Below are 16,370 nucleotides of genomic sequence, written 5' to 3' on the forward strand. Positions count from 1 at the left end.
CACGCCGCCGGCTTTCTACACCGGGATGTCAAGCCGGGCAACTTTGCCATCGGCTGTAATGAAGCAGACAAACGTATGGTCTACATATTCGACTTCGGACTGGCGAAAAGTTACCGCGAAAAGTCCGGCGCGTTGAAGCCGCTAAGAGAACACTGTTCGTTCCGCGGTACGGTTCGATACGCCTCTCCAAACGTCCACCAAAACAAAGATCAGGGACGACAAGACGACTTGTGGAGTGTCCTGTACATGCTGATTGAATTTCGCGACGGTACCTTACCTTGGAAAAATTTGGACAACAAAGACAACGTTGGAAATATAAAATTAACAATATCACCGCAAACGCTGTTGAAAAGTTTTCCCAAAGAACTGCATCAATTTTACCACCAGCTGAAAGAACTCACCTATGAAAAAGATCCCCAATACGAAGCTTACATCGAAATACTTCGTACAATAATGCGAAACAACAATATTCCATTCAACCAACCGTTCGACTGGGAAAGCAAATAGTAAATTATTCCTTACTATTCATAATGATTCAGAATGATTATTGTATCCATTATCATTGTAAGAAATAATTTATAAATAATAAATGTAATCAATATCTTTTGTTTTCTTCAATAAATAACATTTTACACCGAAAAATGTTTGCAACTGTGTTCACTGCCACAATAATGAATTTGAAATAAAGTTGAAAGAAAAAAATTATTATTACCAAAATTTGGTTGCTGTCCGCACAGGGTAGTACTGTCAATGGTGGCGTTGATGTTGTGATACATTTCGGCCAGCAGCTCAGTTTGCTTGAAATCCCCTTGCTCGAAGTAAACTTTGCTGATGCTTTCCAATTTCGGCATCAACAGACCATACAACGGCGACGATGACACTGCACAAATGCTTTTCTGGACCGTACTGCGAGTGATGTCGTTTGATTTTTCTCGTAAATCCTAAGCGTTAAAATAATCAACAAAATAAGCAACAATTTGAAAGCAGAAATCCAGCAACAGCGACTGCTTACTTTGGCTGCAATTTGTCTGACATAAGAAACCCCATACACGGTAGAATTCGGATTGGACAAGTCCGGAAGATGAAAATAAACAAAGTCTAAAAAAATAAATAAACAAACAAACATATTAAAACTTTGGTAAATAAAAAAATAAAAATTAGCTGAAGATAAAAATTTTGTTCATTTTATTAAATCAACATGCATCACTTGCCAACAATTTTAAAATAAATCAGTACTTAGCCACAGTAAGAACAGCGACAGTATCAACAGCTACAAAAAAATATTGATTTGAAACTGAAACTCATCCTGAGACTGTCAAACTTTTCTCAACATTTTACTTAAAATTAAACAGCATCATTTGCATTTAAAATGTGCAAATAAATTAACATTTTACTTTTATTATTCAAGAATAACCTACAGGATTTCGCATTACCAAATAATATGGTCACTTTAATTCAACTGATGATAAGCAAAAAACAAATAAAATAACCAACAAGTAAATGCAGTCGACATCACTTCTGGTTGCATTAAGAGAACAAAATGTGCAAGTGCATGAAATTCAATTCACAAGCGAAGTGCAAAGTGAAATATTTAACAAAGTTCAAGAAACTACACAGTTGCATTTGACAGACCAGCATCGTGATTGTGAGCTCCGTCCGGCAATGCCAAAGACGGAAGAGTTTTCCACAACGTTGGAAGATCATCGTCCGCAATCTCTGTCTTCCCATTAATTGCAGGATAGACGTGCTCTACCTGCAATCCATTCGTGAAAATGAACAATTAGATATATATGTATATAATCGGACAGTGTTAACAACCTGACAGCCTTTTTTATGATGAAAGCCCACAATAAAGACATAAAGAACTGAATTTTCCATTGATATGCAATATATGACAAAAATAAATACTAAAGAGTAAGCTTAACCGCCAGCTGTCAAAAGAAGGGCAAAAAGCATTTGCAAAAAAATCAACAAAATTAAAGAAAATCAGGTTGTTTACTGTAATTTTTTTGTTAAGTTCTAAAAGTCGGTCAGTGAGAGTTTTGAGCTGTCAAATCAGTAGCTGTTCAGAATTATTATTATCTAAAAATGAAAATATTCATTAAAATTATTTTTCAAACAAACACTATCTAAAGTTCAACAAATTTAAACTCCTTGCATTTTTTGTTTGCCTTGCAGTCGAAGTATAACTTAAAATTTGAATTTTTGCAAAATTGAATATACTTTTTAATTATTTATTTAAGCTATCCTTTTTTAGTCATTTATGTCAATAGCAAATACAATTAAGCATTTATTCCATTATAAACATCGTAAAATAACAATGGAATAACAAAACAAATTTTTTAAAATATATTAACACTAATCAGAACAACGCTTTTTGATGGCTCTTTTCAAAATGACTGCGTCGTCGATGATAACTTTTCCACGTACCAACGATTTTACCCATTCATCCACGGTAGAAACAAATTCATCTGGTTCGTTCGCATTATCTTTCTTCATCAATTTGTATACATAAGCATCGCCTTGTAATTTTTCCTTTTCCACAACAATGTCAAATAAACATTCAGCCCACATTGCAGTAACGGACAATTCTCCTTTTTCATTTGAACGAAGCAAATAATCGCCATTTTTCCGCAACAATTTCATGGTATCATCGTCAGACATTCGACCATAGTAATAGGAGAGTTCACTTGGATTGTTGCATGGTTCGAGAACAATTTCATCATTTATATCTTTTCTAACTACACCTCTCTGGAGTGCTGGCAAAGTGAAACTATTTTCACCAAATTTCTGAATCTATAATCAAAAGAAAAAATTCAATGCATTGAATTCAATAAAAATATTATGCATACAGTAATTGGAAAGGCAAGCCTTTTATAAGCATTAATTAGCTCTCCGACGGTTGTCTTGCACAACGGGATGTCAACAGGTGTCAGGTAAAAATATCCGTCTGCAGAGCATTCAACAGTTGTTTCACAGTAGCTGGTATCGTTGTTTCCATCGTCTGATTGCTCAACTGCTGCGAGCTTTAAGTCCGATTCGTCCATATAAAGCAGAAAATCTCCCGCGTTGTTCAACAACAGTTTCACAGCATCTCGTTTCAACTGACCGTGATAATACGGTAACTGATAAAGCAACTTTGGAGGCGGGCACTGACCAGGTACAGCGCAGATAAACTCGATCGGACCGTCGTTACCGCACACTCTCACCGGACGAGTCAATTGCACGTTGTCGATGTCCAAATTGCCAACCACCAACGCCTTGATCCAATGATCGAACGACTGAACTGTTTCCACATGCTGTTGTGAACAACCAGCTGGCAAAGCTAATCGTCCATTGTGCAACGCTGGCTTTATCTCTTTCACATTTCCATCCCATTTCACGTACAACCGACATCCAAACTGATTTGACGCATCTTCGTAAAGTAAATAATCTCCACTGCATATCAAGCGGCTTAATACCTTGTCCAATTGGCCTGCTCTGTAGAAATATGAAAGATCACTGATCTTTTTACAGTGTTCCACGCAAATTTCAAACTGAAATCCCACATTTAAAGCAGCTCTTTCCAAAAATACCGTATCCCCATTTGGCGCCTAAAAGTTGAATAATCACTTCATCACAAATTTCTCACTAAACACTCATCACCTTCAATGGTTGTCTGAAGTTCATATAGAAACGAATCAGGTGGTCAATAGTACGAAATGCGTGTTCAATATCCTCCAATAAAAGCCAAAAATAACCATTAGGTTCTTGATTGATGGTGAACAATGACAGTCGGTCCTGATTATCGCGTATGATCAGCTTGGGATCTAAGTGGTTGTTGACATCCAAGTAAATGGCGTAAGTGCCCGGCTGATGAAAAGAAAGCATCGCCAAACCTGTCATCGACTGTCCTAAATATGCGGCTAATTGGTTCAAAGGTAGTGGAGCTATCCGTCGAAAAGTGAAACACGGAATTTCACCAATTGCGTCAGCTTCCACTAGGCACAATTCGTGACTCGTGTTCAAATTCTTCTCCAAGCAGAGTTTGTCATCCATGGATCATTTCATCAACTATAAATTGTCGCTGTGAAATGTATGCAAACAAATCCAGAATAAATCAAAGCATTTTAAAGTAACACATTTAAACATTTTAAAGTTCAACATTTATCGCCATTGTTCTGTCTGGCGACGTAAGCATTAACTGTTTGAATTTAATATATATTACTTTTTAATAATAAAACAAATTCAATGAATTAAAATGCTGTGCAAGAAGTTTTCCCTTAAATTCAATGCATATCGAAGACAGCTGGTAAACGTTCAAAGCATGCAATTAAAACAGCTATTTAGAAGTTTACTTTACACCAGACACTAATTCAAGTGACCAATAGCTTAAAAGTAAACTGATCAGCAGATTCGCCGTGTATCTCACAATCAGTTTGCCATCACCATGGTGAAAAAATGCCACTAAATTATACAAATAAGGATGATTATTTCTTACAAATGCTTCTAAGATGTGTAAATTCAGCGGTAAATAAAATACTGCGAAAATCTTCCAAATGTCTATAATTTATATTAACTGGTTCCAAATAAGTAAAATGACTTCAGTTATTCCTTCATTCACAACACCGCTACACATTATTCCATTGATTATCCAGAAGATAATCAGCATCAAGTATCCCAAATTTCAAATAAATTAACATTTAAATTCCCTCTGATTTATTTGCTGATGCAATTAAACTACAAAAAGAATAACAAATAACTACTCCAATCGTTGTTTCTTCCCCAAATGCAATGAAGCATCCTCTTCGGCATCTTCGCTAACTGTTTCGGCACTCCGCATCTCACTGCTGCCACTAACATCTTCAGATGGATTATCATTAGAAATGAGAAATCTCTCTTCCAGCATAGGGTAATACAAATCTTGTTGATCTAATGTCGCTACAGAGAGAACTGTGCTCAGAGGACTTTTTCGCAATTCATCATTGTGCTGATGTTCAGTTACAATCAAAGTACTGTCCAAGTCGTTCGTGCTTTCAAGCTGATCGTTTGAAAAGCGTAATTCAACCTCATTTTCAACGTGCTGCTGAAACGAGATGTCATCAGTTACGACGACATTTTCTACATTGTCAGGCACATGTGATACAGAATCTGAAATCAACTGGTCGACATGCCCAACCAGTGACTGATCAATATTGACTCTATTTACAAAAGAGGATGGAACCAGATCGACTGGCTCGTTTGGCACCTCCTCTATCTGTTCCACTGTTGTACTTTGAGTTTCAACAAAAGAAATAACATTCTCCATAAGATCTTCGTTATTAAAAGCTGAACAATCATACTCTCCTTCTACTTCATCAACTTCAGATAATCGTGATTCTTCAGACGTACTGTTGCAACCATTTCGCATTAAATAGCTTCCGTTCTGATGTTGCCATTGTTGAGATTGACTATTCTTGGATAATAAGTTATCATTATTGTACCTCGATCGCCACTGCAGACAACGTTGCTCATCTTGACTCGAGGTGGTATTAGGTACTTCTAAATCCCCTATGCTGATCGACTCCAAACACGGTACCAAAGGTTTAGTAATTCGCTCACATATGGTCAGTCCTTCGGCAGAAAGACTTCTAATCTGGTCATTTTCATCATCCACGGTCATTTTAAGCAGACCAATAGCCATATTGGCCAAAGATGGACATCGCGGATGCGGATGAAGCAGAAACGTGTTTAACAAACGATGTAGCATCAGTCGACTGGGGACTGTCGCGTCAGTAAAACATCCGTTCCGGCGCATCTCGAACAACGCTCTCCAAATCATCATTTGTGCCATATTGTACTGTTCAGCTGGAATCAGGTTGCCAAACCGTTGAACACTCGTTCGCAGAAATCTTGCACAACTATCGAACACCTCGGATGAGCAAACGGTGCTGACCGGAACTACTTGATTGAACAACTGTTCCAAATCAAATAAAGACACACAGATCTGCTTCAAATGACTAAGCATGTTTGCAAGGCCAGTGCGGTATAAAAATGCAAATCTGTCGTGCAAGCCACTGCCCACACCAACATGACGTGCCAACGCTTCTAAGCTCAGGTAGACAGCGCTTTTCAGCTCGCACGATTTGATCCCACATACACCAGTGCATTGCTCCTCCATCCATCGGTTAAATATTACGATTGTGCCAGCTGAATAAGGTGCGTAATGAATATTTGTCACACTGACCATCACTTCGAACAGTCGAAATAACTTCTGAAAAAGATGTCTGTTCTCTCGACTGCAAGTCGTATTCTTCGACAGTATACAATTCACGCCATAAAATATGGTTGCCGAGAGCTCTTCCACCGGAATGGCGATTACTGCGGTTGGTGTGTATTGGTCAAGCAGATGACATAAACAATCCAAAGCCGAAGCAACTCCTCTCAATTGTTCCGCATTTTCTAATTCATTGAAATCAAGCTCAGGCACAACATTACCAAGTCTCTCATCAAGATCATTGTCAGTGACACTATCGTGCACAGCATGCTTCAGAGTGTGGTAAACGGAAGCAAGCAATGAACGCATTGCTTCAGTATAATGAACACCCTGCTTTGTTGAGTTGTTTCGAGGAAATTTCAAAAACAACGTATACACGTCCACTGCACACTGTCTAATGGGGTCGTCATTTGAAATTAATTTTGGAACGGTAAATTCAGAAATTTTTTGCGCTAAACGTTGACAACTGTCAGTGTAAAATAACAGAAGCATCTTCAAGCATCGCAGCGCCAAAATATTTAGCCCATCTGGCGTTGAATTGATGCAGTGCAAAACTAACGGACGTACATATTGCAGCTGCAGTTGATGCTTTACTGGAGGCATTTTAGAACCCCGAATGAACAATTTCATCAGAGCATAATAGCGCAATCTCGCTTCACAAATCGAATCCCTCAAGTCAATGCACTGTAATTTGCTTAACAATGTCGGCCAGTTTTCCAAAAAGTGTCCATCTGGAGAACTGACAATTTCACTGTATGCAGACTTCACATTAATTTTCTCTGAATGTGATTCTTCCATTCTGAAAAATTTCATGCACACGTACAAAAATCAGTTGAATAATTCGGAAAATCTTTCGTAAAAGTAATTAAAAATAGCTGGTAATTGATAAATTAAAATGAAAGAAATACACTAAAGTGCTAATAATATAACTTGTAGTACATCATGCATTAATAAAAGTATAATTTGAAACTTTGAGCTTCAAAAAAGGTGATACAAGAAAGATTGTCTAAGATTCATATTATTCAAATTTCAAAATAACGGAATACTACATACAGACAAACATTTGACTGAAATTTCTAAAATGAATAATAATTTCGATGCATCCACGATTAAAAAACAATAAAGATTTCATGCAGCAAACTTTATCAGCACAGTAATTAAAAATTAAGTATTATAGTTCATACTGTAATACAGTCAAAATTTATTCTATTAATTATTAATCAAAATGTTGCTAAGACTGCATTTAAAATATTATTATCGCAACATATTATGATACACGTTTACGTATGAATATATTTCTCTGGTTTAATGTTACGATCCGCTCTCTCGGGCGGGCTCGTTCGTCACCCCAACACGGCTGCTATCACGGTCATCGCTAGGGGACGACGCGCTGGTGACGACCGGCGGGTTCGTCTGCGCGATCATATTTTCCGTCTGGCTGCCGCCGTCCCTGTTGTCCCTTTTCCCCAGTTCGCGCTTTGCCGGTAATATTCTCGCATCCACAAGACAGATGAAGAGTACAATACTGATGAACAAATACCAACAAGGACCGCCACCGTAAATCTCAAGAATCAACAAACACTATCGCTCTGCTCGATACCAACAACCGTACTGCCGTAATCCTTTCCCGATCTTCAAGTATCCATCTGTTTACGGTAGCTTCATTGTTCTTCCTTTTCGTAATCTAGACAAATACAGTTGGTTCAGAGTTGTTTCTTTACAGTTGTTTCAAATTAAATTTTCAATTCAAGCATTAAACTAATGAGCAAAATAATGGACAGATCGTTTTTGTAAAAGCAGAAATATCCGTTGTAGACGAAAAAAAATATAATCTGCTGTAAAATTAAGTTTATTACATTGAAGGAAGTTGTAAAATCAACGCATGGAATTTTGAAATAAAATGACTTCAGTTTACTAATTATAAGCATTAATTTTTGCTGATTTATCAGCTTTCTTATGTGTAAAAAGATTACAAACAAGAAGGGCGCATATTTTTAAATTAAAAATACCTTTTCATTAACAGATGAATAACTGTCATCAAAAGTTTTTCTTAATTGTTATGAATCGTCTGTAAATTGGTCGTGTTCTGTTAACTGGTGATAACTGAATATTTTTTTCTTCAATAAAATCACTGCTTTCTACTTTACAGTGTATGAAAAATTGATGAATGAACACAAATGAAGAAAATAAAATGCGTCGAACTGCCAAATAATAATGAATAATAAAACATCAAATACAAATTTAAATACATGCGCCATTTCGTGGTGTATCTTAACTAAAAGTGGTGTTTTCTTTATTGGAATTATGCTACATTGAAATAATACATAACGCCGAGATTCTTTGATTAGTTGCAAATTAAATTAGACAAAGATGAATAAATAACAATAAGTGCTGCTTTGTCGTGCTAGAGGGAATAGTGATGACATCACTGATAATTTTAAACATGCTTATAATAATTTTAAGATTAAATCATTTTAAACAACATGCTCACTATTTTATAATACAAATTTTGATAATCATATCATTAATTTTCAGTTTCAGATTTTTAGTTTCAGCTTTTTCCCAAGTAGCATTGCTTCGTTATTATTCAATCTGAACGAAATTTTGATTTTACAATTTCGAATAACAGATTGTAATTTAATATTATCGATAAAATTACTGTTTTATTTTTCTTTTTAAATGCCCATAATTCTGAGCAACATTTCAAAAAAAAGGTAGTTCACCATGAAATGATGATGGAAAAAAGCGCAAAGCTGATGTATTTCCATTAAACAATTTTCACTTCAACAAAATCCAATTCACTGCCATTTGGGGCTTTTTTACTCAAATTAGCAAAAGTTCCATTCGAAGGGTCAATTTACCCCTCACGTGCAAGTTAGCATGAATTCAGCAATTCTGTCCTGCAATATTGACTTTTTTCCTATGTTTAATTTTATTCTTCATTTTAAATCAATTTTCCTATTCATCGTTGTAAATCCATTTTTCACTTCACTTCCCGTGACAAAAATATTAAGATTTTTTTAAAATAAACATCTCAACTCCTTTTCAAAAACTAATTACAGTTAGCATTCTGCTGGGCCAGGTTTTAGCTGGCAAAAAGTATTCTATTTCTAGTGTGCAATTCTTGTTGTCCATTGCTAAAAATCAAAAATCATTTTAATTTCGCTCTCTCATTTTTCTTTGCTTCTCATGAACTTCATTTTCAACAGTTTTAGAGTTTTTTTTTTGATTTTGATAAAAGTATTTCTTCCTGCAAGTATAAATGTTTCGATTTTATTAATGAAATAAAATTATTACACTCTTTCCTCTTCTATACTGCGTACGTTGTGTTTTCACATTTTATTTTTTCTTTTGCATTACAACTACCACAGCAAACAACAACAGGAATGCAACGACGTCAATGCGATACAATTGATGCACTGCGCTGCTACAGAATATGTAAAACTTATGCAAATCACTGACGCGTGCAAATGTCACACATGCGTTTCAGTTTCAATATTCGAAAGATTAAATTACGATGTCTGCCATCAAAATTACCATCTCTGATGCAAGTAAACCCCGCAAATTTACATTCTATTTCAAAGCATCATGTGAAATTAAGGCAAATTACTTTTCTCTTATTATCAAAATACATGGAAATTGAATTATTTACAATTTTAATTAGTTGCCATTATTATCCATTGCTGACTGTTGCTCAACACTATGAATAAAAATTATGAGCAAAATTTGATTCCACTGCCAATATATCAATGTGTAACTTAAGCATTAGGTATGTATGGTGGTTAAAATTAGAACAAATACTTGCTTATTATTTAACTTTCACATCAAAAAAACTAAAATAACAAGTTATCCGACTCCTCTGATGTAATTTTCTAAAATGAACCTTAACTTAAACAAAAACTTGGATAGAGCATCTAAATTTAAAGTACCAATAAATCACAATTTCAAATAGTGGACCCACTATTAAAAGTTTTCCTTTTCTACATTTAAACTAAAATCCCCATGTATATATATTACACTTGCAGACGGCAATGACACATTTGGCAACATACAACACGTTCAAATGTACAAAATTTTGAAAAATATGCATCAGTATTTCTTAAATTCAAAAAAAAAACTTTCGCAAACTGCATTATATTTTTCATTCATTTTGAAAGATCCAAAACAATTTTTTAACCTCACTGACAATAATACGTTTTATTAATGTGAGTAAAATAATTAAACGAGGAGAAGACATCGCACGCACCATAATACTAAAGTGAAACGTGGGTATAATTTTGTATAATAAAAAGAAAAAGAAATCAAAATGTAAATACTTCACTAAGCATACACGTGGATGCTTTTTAACCTTCACGCTCGTCAATAAGTAAACTGAAGTAAATATGCATATATTTGTATAATAAATATATATGTATTTCAGTGTGTATGTGTGTGTGTGTTTGCTTACTTAAAAATCATTAAAAAATTCATCTTCTAAAGTTTCTCCCATACTGCATACTTAAACATCAAAACACAGACAATCTATTATTTCAGCCGAATATTTTTATCACAAACGCAAACTATTCTTTGCCTCCTCCGCAAAAAAACGCACGTCATCATCGCCATCTTCCAATAATTTCAGTATAGTTGGTTTAATTTCACTCTGCACCGCCCTATAAAGTTGAAACTATGAAATAAAAATAAAAATATAATATAATATAATTATTAATTTACGCTGGATCGAAAATTGGCGCAATGCTTTTCAGAGTTTTCGCAACGTTGAAACGGACATTCGCAATAGGATCGGTGGCTAACTTCAAAACAGTTGGCAGCAAATGCTTAGCAGTTGCTTCCGAACCACAGACTGGAGCTAGTACCTTGAATATAAACAAAATATCATGTAATAAATCAAAGCAACAATTCCACCAATTTACAGTGATGCAATTCAGGCAGGTGAGTCGTTGCAAATAATTCGACTGAGAAGCAAGAGCCAATACTTTGGGAAAAACAGCTCGCTCAGCCCACTGAACTCCAAACTTGCTGACAAGTTCTTTCAAATTGTTCGTTGCCGCCTCGCGTATGGCATAGACTAAAATTAAATAAAACGTGTAAAATCATAACGCCAAGTTGCAAACAAACAACCAAATGCAACAAACTCTCACCATGATCCGAAAGCCAGTTAATACAATATTCCAATAATTTCTCATCAAAAAACTGCTGAGCCTGAATATAAAAGCATGAATAGATTTTTTTTAAGAAACAGAAAATCCATTTAAATATTGCAAAATAAGAATACTTACCAACTGTCTCGCCAGCAAAGGCATGTATTCAATGATGGCCAAACGAACACGCCATTTCACATCTTCCGCAAGATCAACAATCGCTGGTAACAAACTGTTTGCCAATTGATTAACTCCAATCACTTCATTGATCTGCAGAATATGAAACACAACCAACATCAACAATCACGTACGGATGCATGTAAAATGCAATACAAATCACCTTATCCAGTGATGAAATGATGTTCAATCTAACCTCTGCAGTTTCATCTTTCAACAGCATTAAGTACATTGGAAGAAGATGTTCAACTGTTCTGAAGAGGATAACAATTTTTCAAATAATAAAATTAAATTTTCAAATTATAAGCGACTACTTTTCTCGTCCAAGCAAGGGCGCCATACCCATGATAACCGATGCCAAAGAAGTTTTAACATGCTGATTTACGTCGTTCACCAAATCTTTCACACAAGGCAAAACCTGATTGAAAATTAAATTTTCGCGACTTGCTTCAGGCAGATTTTTACAAAATTCTAAAAAGTAAGCATAACTGAAACAGGTGCAAAAAGCTTTCCTTTTTTAAATAAATATAAAATATTTGAAATAATTTAAATTACACTTTACCTATCACTCGCGAAGCAGCAGCGGATCGAACTTCAGCTTCAACATCCTTGAGCAGCGCAATAAATGCGTTCGACAATTCAGTGCACATCGCTTCCGGACCAACAGCTTTCTGTATCTATAAAAGTAAATAAATAAACAAACAAACAAATGTAGTCATCGAAATAATATTATTAAATGAAAAATAAAAACCAAAAATCATCTTACATCAGTAAATTTATCGGCTACCATGTATCGAACACGCCACGATTTGTCTTCAGCAAGTCGAATGATAACTGGTCGAAGAGGGTCACAATTTTCTGGACGTAACAATTCAGCAACCGTGACGCATCCTTCGACCAGCAACAAACGCACAGAATCGTGATCATCATTGGCGAGTTCAACAAATGCGGTCATCAAATCTTGCTTGAAATTGTCAAGTTCCACAACTTTAGCAAATTCTCCAAACTTTGAAGCAGCCGCACGGCGTACCATTGGGGTGTCATCTTTGCAAAGATTACGAAACAGCCTGAAATTTTCAAATTCCACTTTTTACAATTTAATTTTGCAACTGAATAATTTAATATTTTTTACAATTTACATGCCTAAATTTACCATTCAAAAACTGATAACCCCTCATGGAGTAATGCACTAAGGTACAGATTTTCGATCAAATCATAAATGAACTGAAACACTGGCATGAGTAATGAGCAAAAATCTACATCTGATAATAAAAATTAAATACTGATCATCAATGACATCATCGAATACAACAGTTTACTTAATTTATTCTTGTTTCGTTGTCAGCAGCAAAAACTTAACTATAACCGGTTGACTGCATCACAAATAAATGTCACAACTGCCAAGAAATTAATTTTCAAAATGTCACTTATAAGAAGTAAAAATCAAAAAAAAAATCGCTGCTTCAACAAAATTCACACTTTAATTTAAATAAACAGTCAAGAACTTACATGCGTAACTCGGTTTTTACGGCAGGCGAAACTCTTGGATAAACGACACTGAACAACCCGCATGCCGATGTTCGGGCAGTAAACCAATCACCTGGATAAAAAGCATAAATTCCCATGTAAAACCATAATTAAAAAGCATACATATTATATATTACATATATATACATATTCACAAACTTCGCTCACCTGCCGCTAAATGACGAACCACAGGAACGAACTTTTCTTCTAAATCATGAACCGAATGTTTGTCAGCTAAAGTTCTCAATGATTCGACTGCTTTCTCCCGAACAACGGTCTCTTCGACTGTCGCTAAGCTTTCCAACGGGCTCTTTAAAAGTAAAAATCATTTCATTCAAATAAAACACCACGTAAATATTCTAGCAAAGACAATCAATACGTCTGTTAAGAAAAAATAAATGTTCCCAGTGAAAAATAATAAGCTGCAAAATGTAAAATAAAGATGGAAGTAGCATTTAAAAAATTTTTTAAACACCTGAATTTCAATAATAAAATGATACTATAAAATTAATTATCAGATTAAAATTCGAAATTAATAAATAAGAAGATTTAATTAATTAAAAACAATTAACTGCATAAAAATTGAAATCAATTCATAGATGAATTGAAAAATTTACAATTCTACACAGTTCCATTATATCTATATTATCATAATAAAGCTATTACTCATCGCATTATACAATTGAATTCAGGAGACCTTCTATTAAAAATAATCAGTAAACAAGTATAGACTGTTCGCTATTTGACAAAATTTAAACCCCTTTGTTTACACAGAGTGGATTTCATTGCAAAGTAACCTAACGGTTTTGAAAAAATTGGCAAATCAAACTCGATTAAAATAAAATATAACAGATTCAACAATTATCAGTTATCATACCAGCAAACAACTGACGTATTCCGGCCCACCGACTAAATGAGTGAAATTTCCTAGCTGTTCACCCAATGCCAAAAGTACCTCATCTTCGTCATAAATAGTATCTAGGAAAAAAAATTTTTTTCTAAAAAGAGTATTTAAACTAATAAATGTATAAATACCCGTCAAAAATGGAATTAACTCAGTTCGAGTTCGTTCAGGACCAAGCGCAAGTGCGATCGTCGATAACTTGCGAATACTATTCAGACGTAGCTATAATAAAACGTCAAAATAAGCAAGTAAATTTGTTCAATTACTAAAATAATTCAATAACCAAAAAGAATAATTAAATATTAGCAGAATAAATAAAGTAAAAAGATGAACATTTACTTGAACATCCTCATTTCGAAGTTCGTCAATTAAAATTGCTATAGGATACAATGAGTCGCTATCTTTAGAAGCACTCGGTGAAATACCAGTATCCATAGCGGCCGTCATATCATAAAAAACAATACGAGCCAAAGTCAACAGACAGACTACAACTGACAATAAAGCGTAGCTACATTGTGACATTCAAGTACATACAGCATTCTTTTAAAAGAAGTTTAAGTAAGTGAACCAAATAGACATAAAAAGGCTTAAAATAATGTTATATTTAAAAATATAATTTATTATTAATTAATTATTTGTGGAATATGCATTGCGCATTTAATTTATAAATATATTCAAATTTTATTTTAAAACAAAATTTTCCGCAATCTTAATTATGAGTAGTATTATTAAACTGAAATTTATTTCAATTTAAGTTATTCATTAATGCAAAAATATTATTTTATAATAAACTGTATTGATTATTGATGTTCATAGTTTCACGCATGTATGATGCTTAAAATCCAAAGTAAAAAAACAAATTTTAAAATAAATAAAATATTTTTTAATAATACTATTTTTTAAGCAATTTGTCTTAAAATTAAAAGTGAAATGCATTCTTACAAAGAAATATTCTTACTGTACTTTGTTCTATTTCTTTAAATTTTAATTTCTACATAATTTATGCATTTAATTATAATTTAAAATAATTTTATTTATAGAATGATTTTATTAAATTTATATTATTATTTTACATAAATTGTAATATAGTGCGTTATTAAACTAATTGTTATGACAGCATCAACATCAGCCCTAGGCAGTGGCAAAAGGCAAATTGCTGTTATAAAATGATATTTAGTAATGAAGTAATAACTTCTGGTATAAATGTAATTCTAAACAAAGGTATAAACAGAGGTACTGCGTTTGTTAAAGCAACAGTTCATTGAAATCAAATTTACATATTAAATTTCACAGTTAATAATTTTAGACTATGCACTAAATGTTCTGCATGTTTAATTTGCTACACTAACCGTTTTGTATATTTTCAGTAAAACGTTACAAAACAATAATAATAATAAACTGTTTTTATTTTACTAAAATAATCATTTAATAAAAGATGATTTCACGAAAAACAGAATTGTAATTTTAATAAATGATGTTAAATGCTCATTACGTGATAATTAAATGTTTCTGTTAAGACATCTGATAAATTTCATTTGTTTGAGAAAAATCATTTCTGTTTAAAAAACCAGTAAAAAGTGCTAAATGTTAGATCAAAATAAGGTTACATAATATAAGAGAATATTTATGCTATCATATAAAAATATTTTAATTTCACTTATTAAACTCTATTTTGCATTTTAAAGAGAGTTAATATTAGATAACTGTTTTCTATGAATGTAACTTCCGTGAGAAGAGTATCCTGTGTGCACATCCACTGAATGCACTTTCTCTACATCAGTGAGCACAGTTAACGTTACATTGTTTTAACAGTTTCGTGTTGGTATAGCATATTTTAGTTGTAGAAAGAAACTTCTGGAATAAATATTTCTTTTATTTTCATGTTCATTGTCGTTGTAACTAATAAGTAGAACTGTTTCTCACTGTTTGAATATTGATCAAAGCATTTCTATTATTTCATTAGTTAATGATATGAAATTAAATTTAACTAATTAAAAATGAATCACTCAATTAAATTTATTCAAAATAAGCATAATAATCCGAATATTAATGAAAATATGAGCATTCACCTTTTGCATAAACTATTGGTAAATTTTAAACAAAAACTAATGCACAAGAAAAAAGTTTATATAAAATGAATTTTATTAATCCACTAAAGTGATGAACAACAGTTAAGTAAAATGAAATATTTTGTTAATTTTAGATTAATTTTCAACTAAAACTATAGAAATTTACTTACAAATCATTACTTACTGTAGCGAGCAAAATTATTTAATCAGTATTTTGTTTGGCAATGGGAAAAGAAAAGAAACATATAAAGGAAGAAACTGTTGGAGTTTCTGAAACAGAAATATCAGTGCCTGCTATTGATTTGATGATACAAACG

The 16,370-nt window shown here is 33.4% G+C and overlaps 5 protein-coding genes across 5 annotated transcripts; all 5 read right to left on the bottom strand.

The window, feature by feature from the left end:
• Positions 1-28: 28 nt before the first annotated feature.
• On the bottom strand, positions 29-1,430 carry Tsp_00901 (hypothetical protein). The gene is made up of 5 exons (XM_003376671.1): positions 1,415-1,430; positions 1,013-1,098; positions 713-941; positions 335-387; positions 29-277 (listed from the first exon to the last, which is right to left on the bottom strand). Exons 1-5 carry the CDS (start codon positions 1,428-1,430, stop codon positions 29-31), a joined length of 633 nt encoding a protein of 210 aa, XP_003376719.1.
• Positions 1,431-1,609: 179 nt separating this feature from the next.
• Tsp_00900 (conserved hypothetical protein) lies at positions 1,610-4,038 on the bottom strand. The gene is made up of 4 exons (XM_003376672.1): positions 3,646-4,038; positions 2,853-3,593; positions 2,431-2,796; positions 1,610-1,753 (listed from the first exon to the last, which is right to left on the bottom strand). The coding sequence occupies exons 1-4, from the start codon at positions 4,036-4,038 to the stop codon at positions 1,610-1,612; spliced, it is 1,644 nt and encodes a 547-aa protein (XP_003376720.1).
• Positions 4,039-4,741: 703 nt separating this feature from the next.
• Tsp_00899 (putative proline-, glutamic acid- and leucine-rich protein 1) lies at positions 4,742-7,033 on the bottom strand. Its single transcript, XM_003376673.1, has one exon. It carries the CDS (start codon positions 7,031-7,033, stop codon positions 4,742-4,744), a length of 2,292 nt encoding a protein of 763 aa, XP_003376721.1.
• Positions 7,034-7,546: 513 nt separating this feature from the next.
• Positions 7,547-7,900, bottom strand: Tsp_00898 (DNA primase small subunit). The gene is given in 3 exon segments (XM_003376674.1): positions 7,547-7,798; positions 7,816-7,867; positions 7,890-7,900. 3 exon segments carry the CDS (start codon positions 7,898-7,900, stop codon positions 7,547-7,549), a joined length of 315 nt encoding a protein of 104 aa, XP_003376722.1.
• Positions 7,901-9,895: 1,995 nt separating this feature from the next.
• On the bottom strand, positions 9,896-14,431 carry Tsp_00897 (serine/threonine- protein phosphatase regulatory subunit A alpha). The gene is made up of 19 exons (XM_003376675.1): positions 14,324-14,431; positions 14,116-14,206; positions 13,958-14,058; positions 13,556-13,579; positions 13,240-13,390; positions 13,063-13,153; positions 12,320-12,620; positions 12,116-12,230; positions 11,868-12,024; positions 11,750-11,807; positions 11,515-11,646; positions 11,371-11,437; positions 11,149-11,303; positions 10,949-11,091; positions 10,796-10,887; positions 10,552-10,606; positions 10,137-10,149; positions 10,079-10,107; positions 9,896-9,935 (listed from the first exon to the last, which is right to left on the bottom strand). The coding sequence occupies exons 1-19, from the start codon at positions 14,429-14,431 to the stop codon at positions 9,896-9,898; spliced, it is 1,923 nt and encodes a 640-aa protein (XP_003376723.1).
• Between the last annotated feature and the right edge of the window lie 1,939 nt (positions 14,432-16,370).

This window comes from Trichinella spiralis, assembly GCF_000181795.1.
Source record: "Trichinella spiralis strain ISS 195 chromosome Unknown Scfld4, whole genome shotgun sequence".
NCBI lineage: Eukaryota > Metazoa > Nematoda > Enoplea > Trichinellida > Trichinellidae > Trichinella > Trichinella spiralis.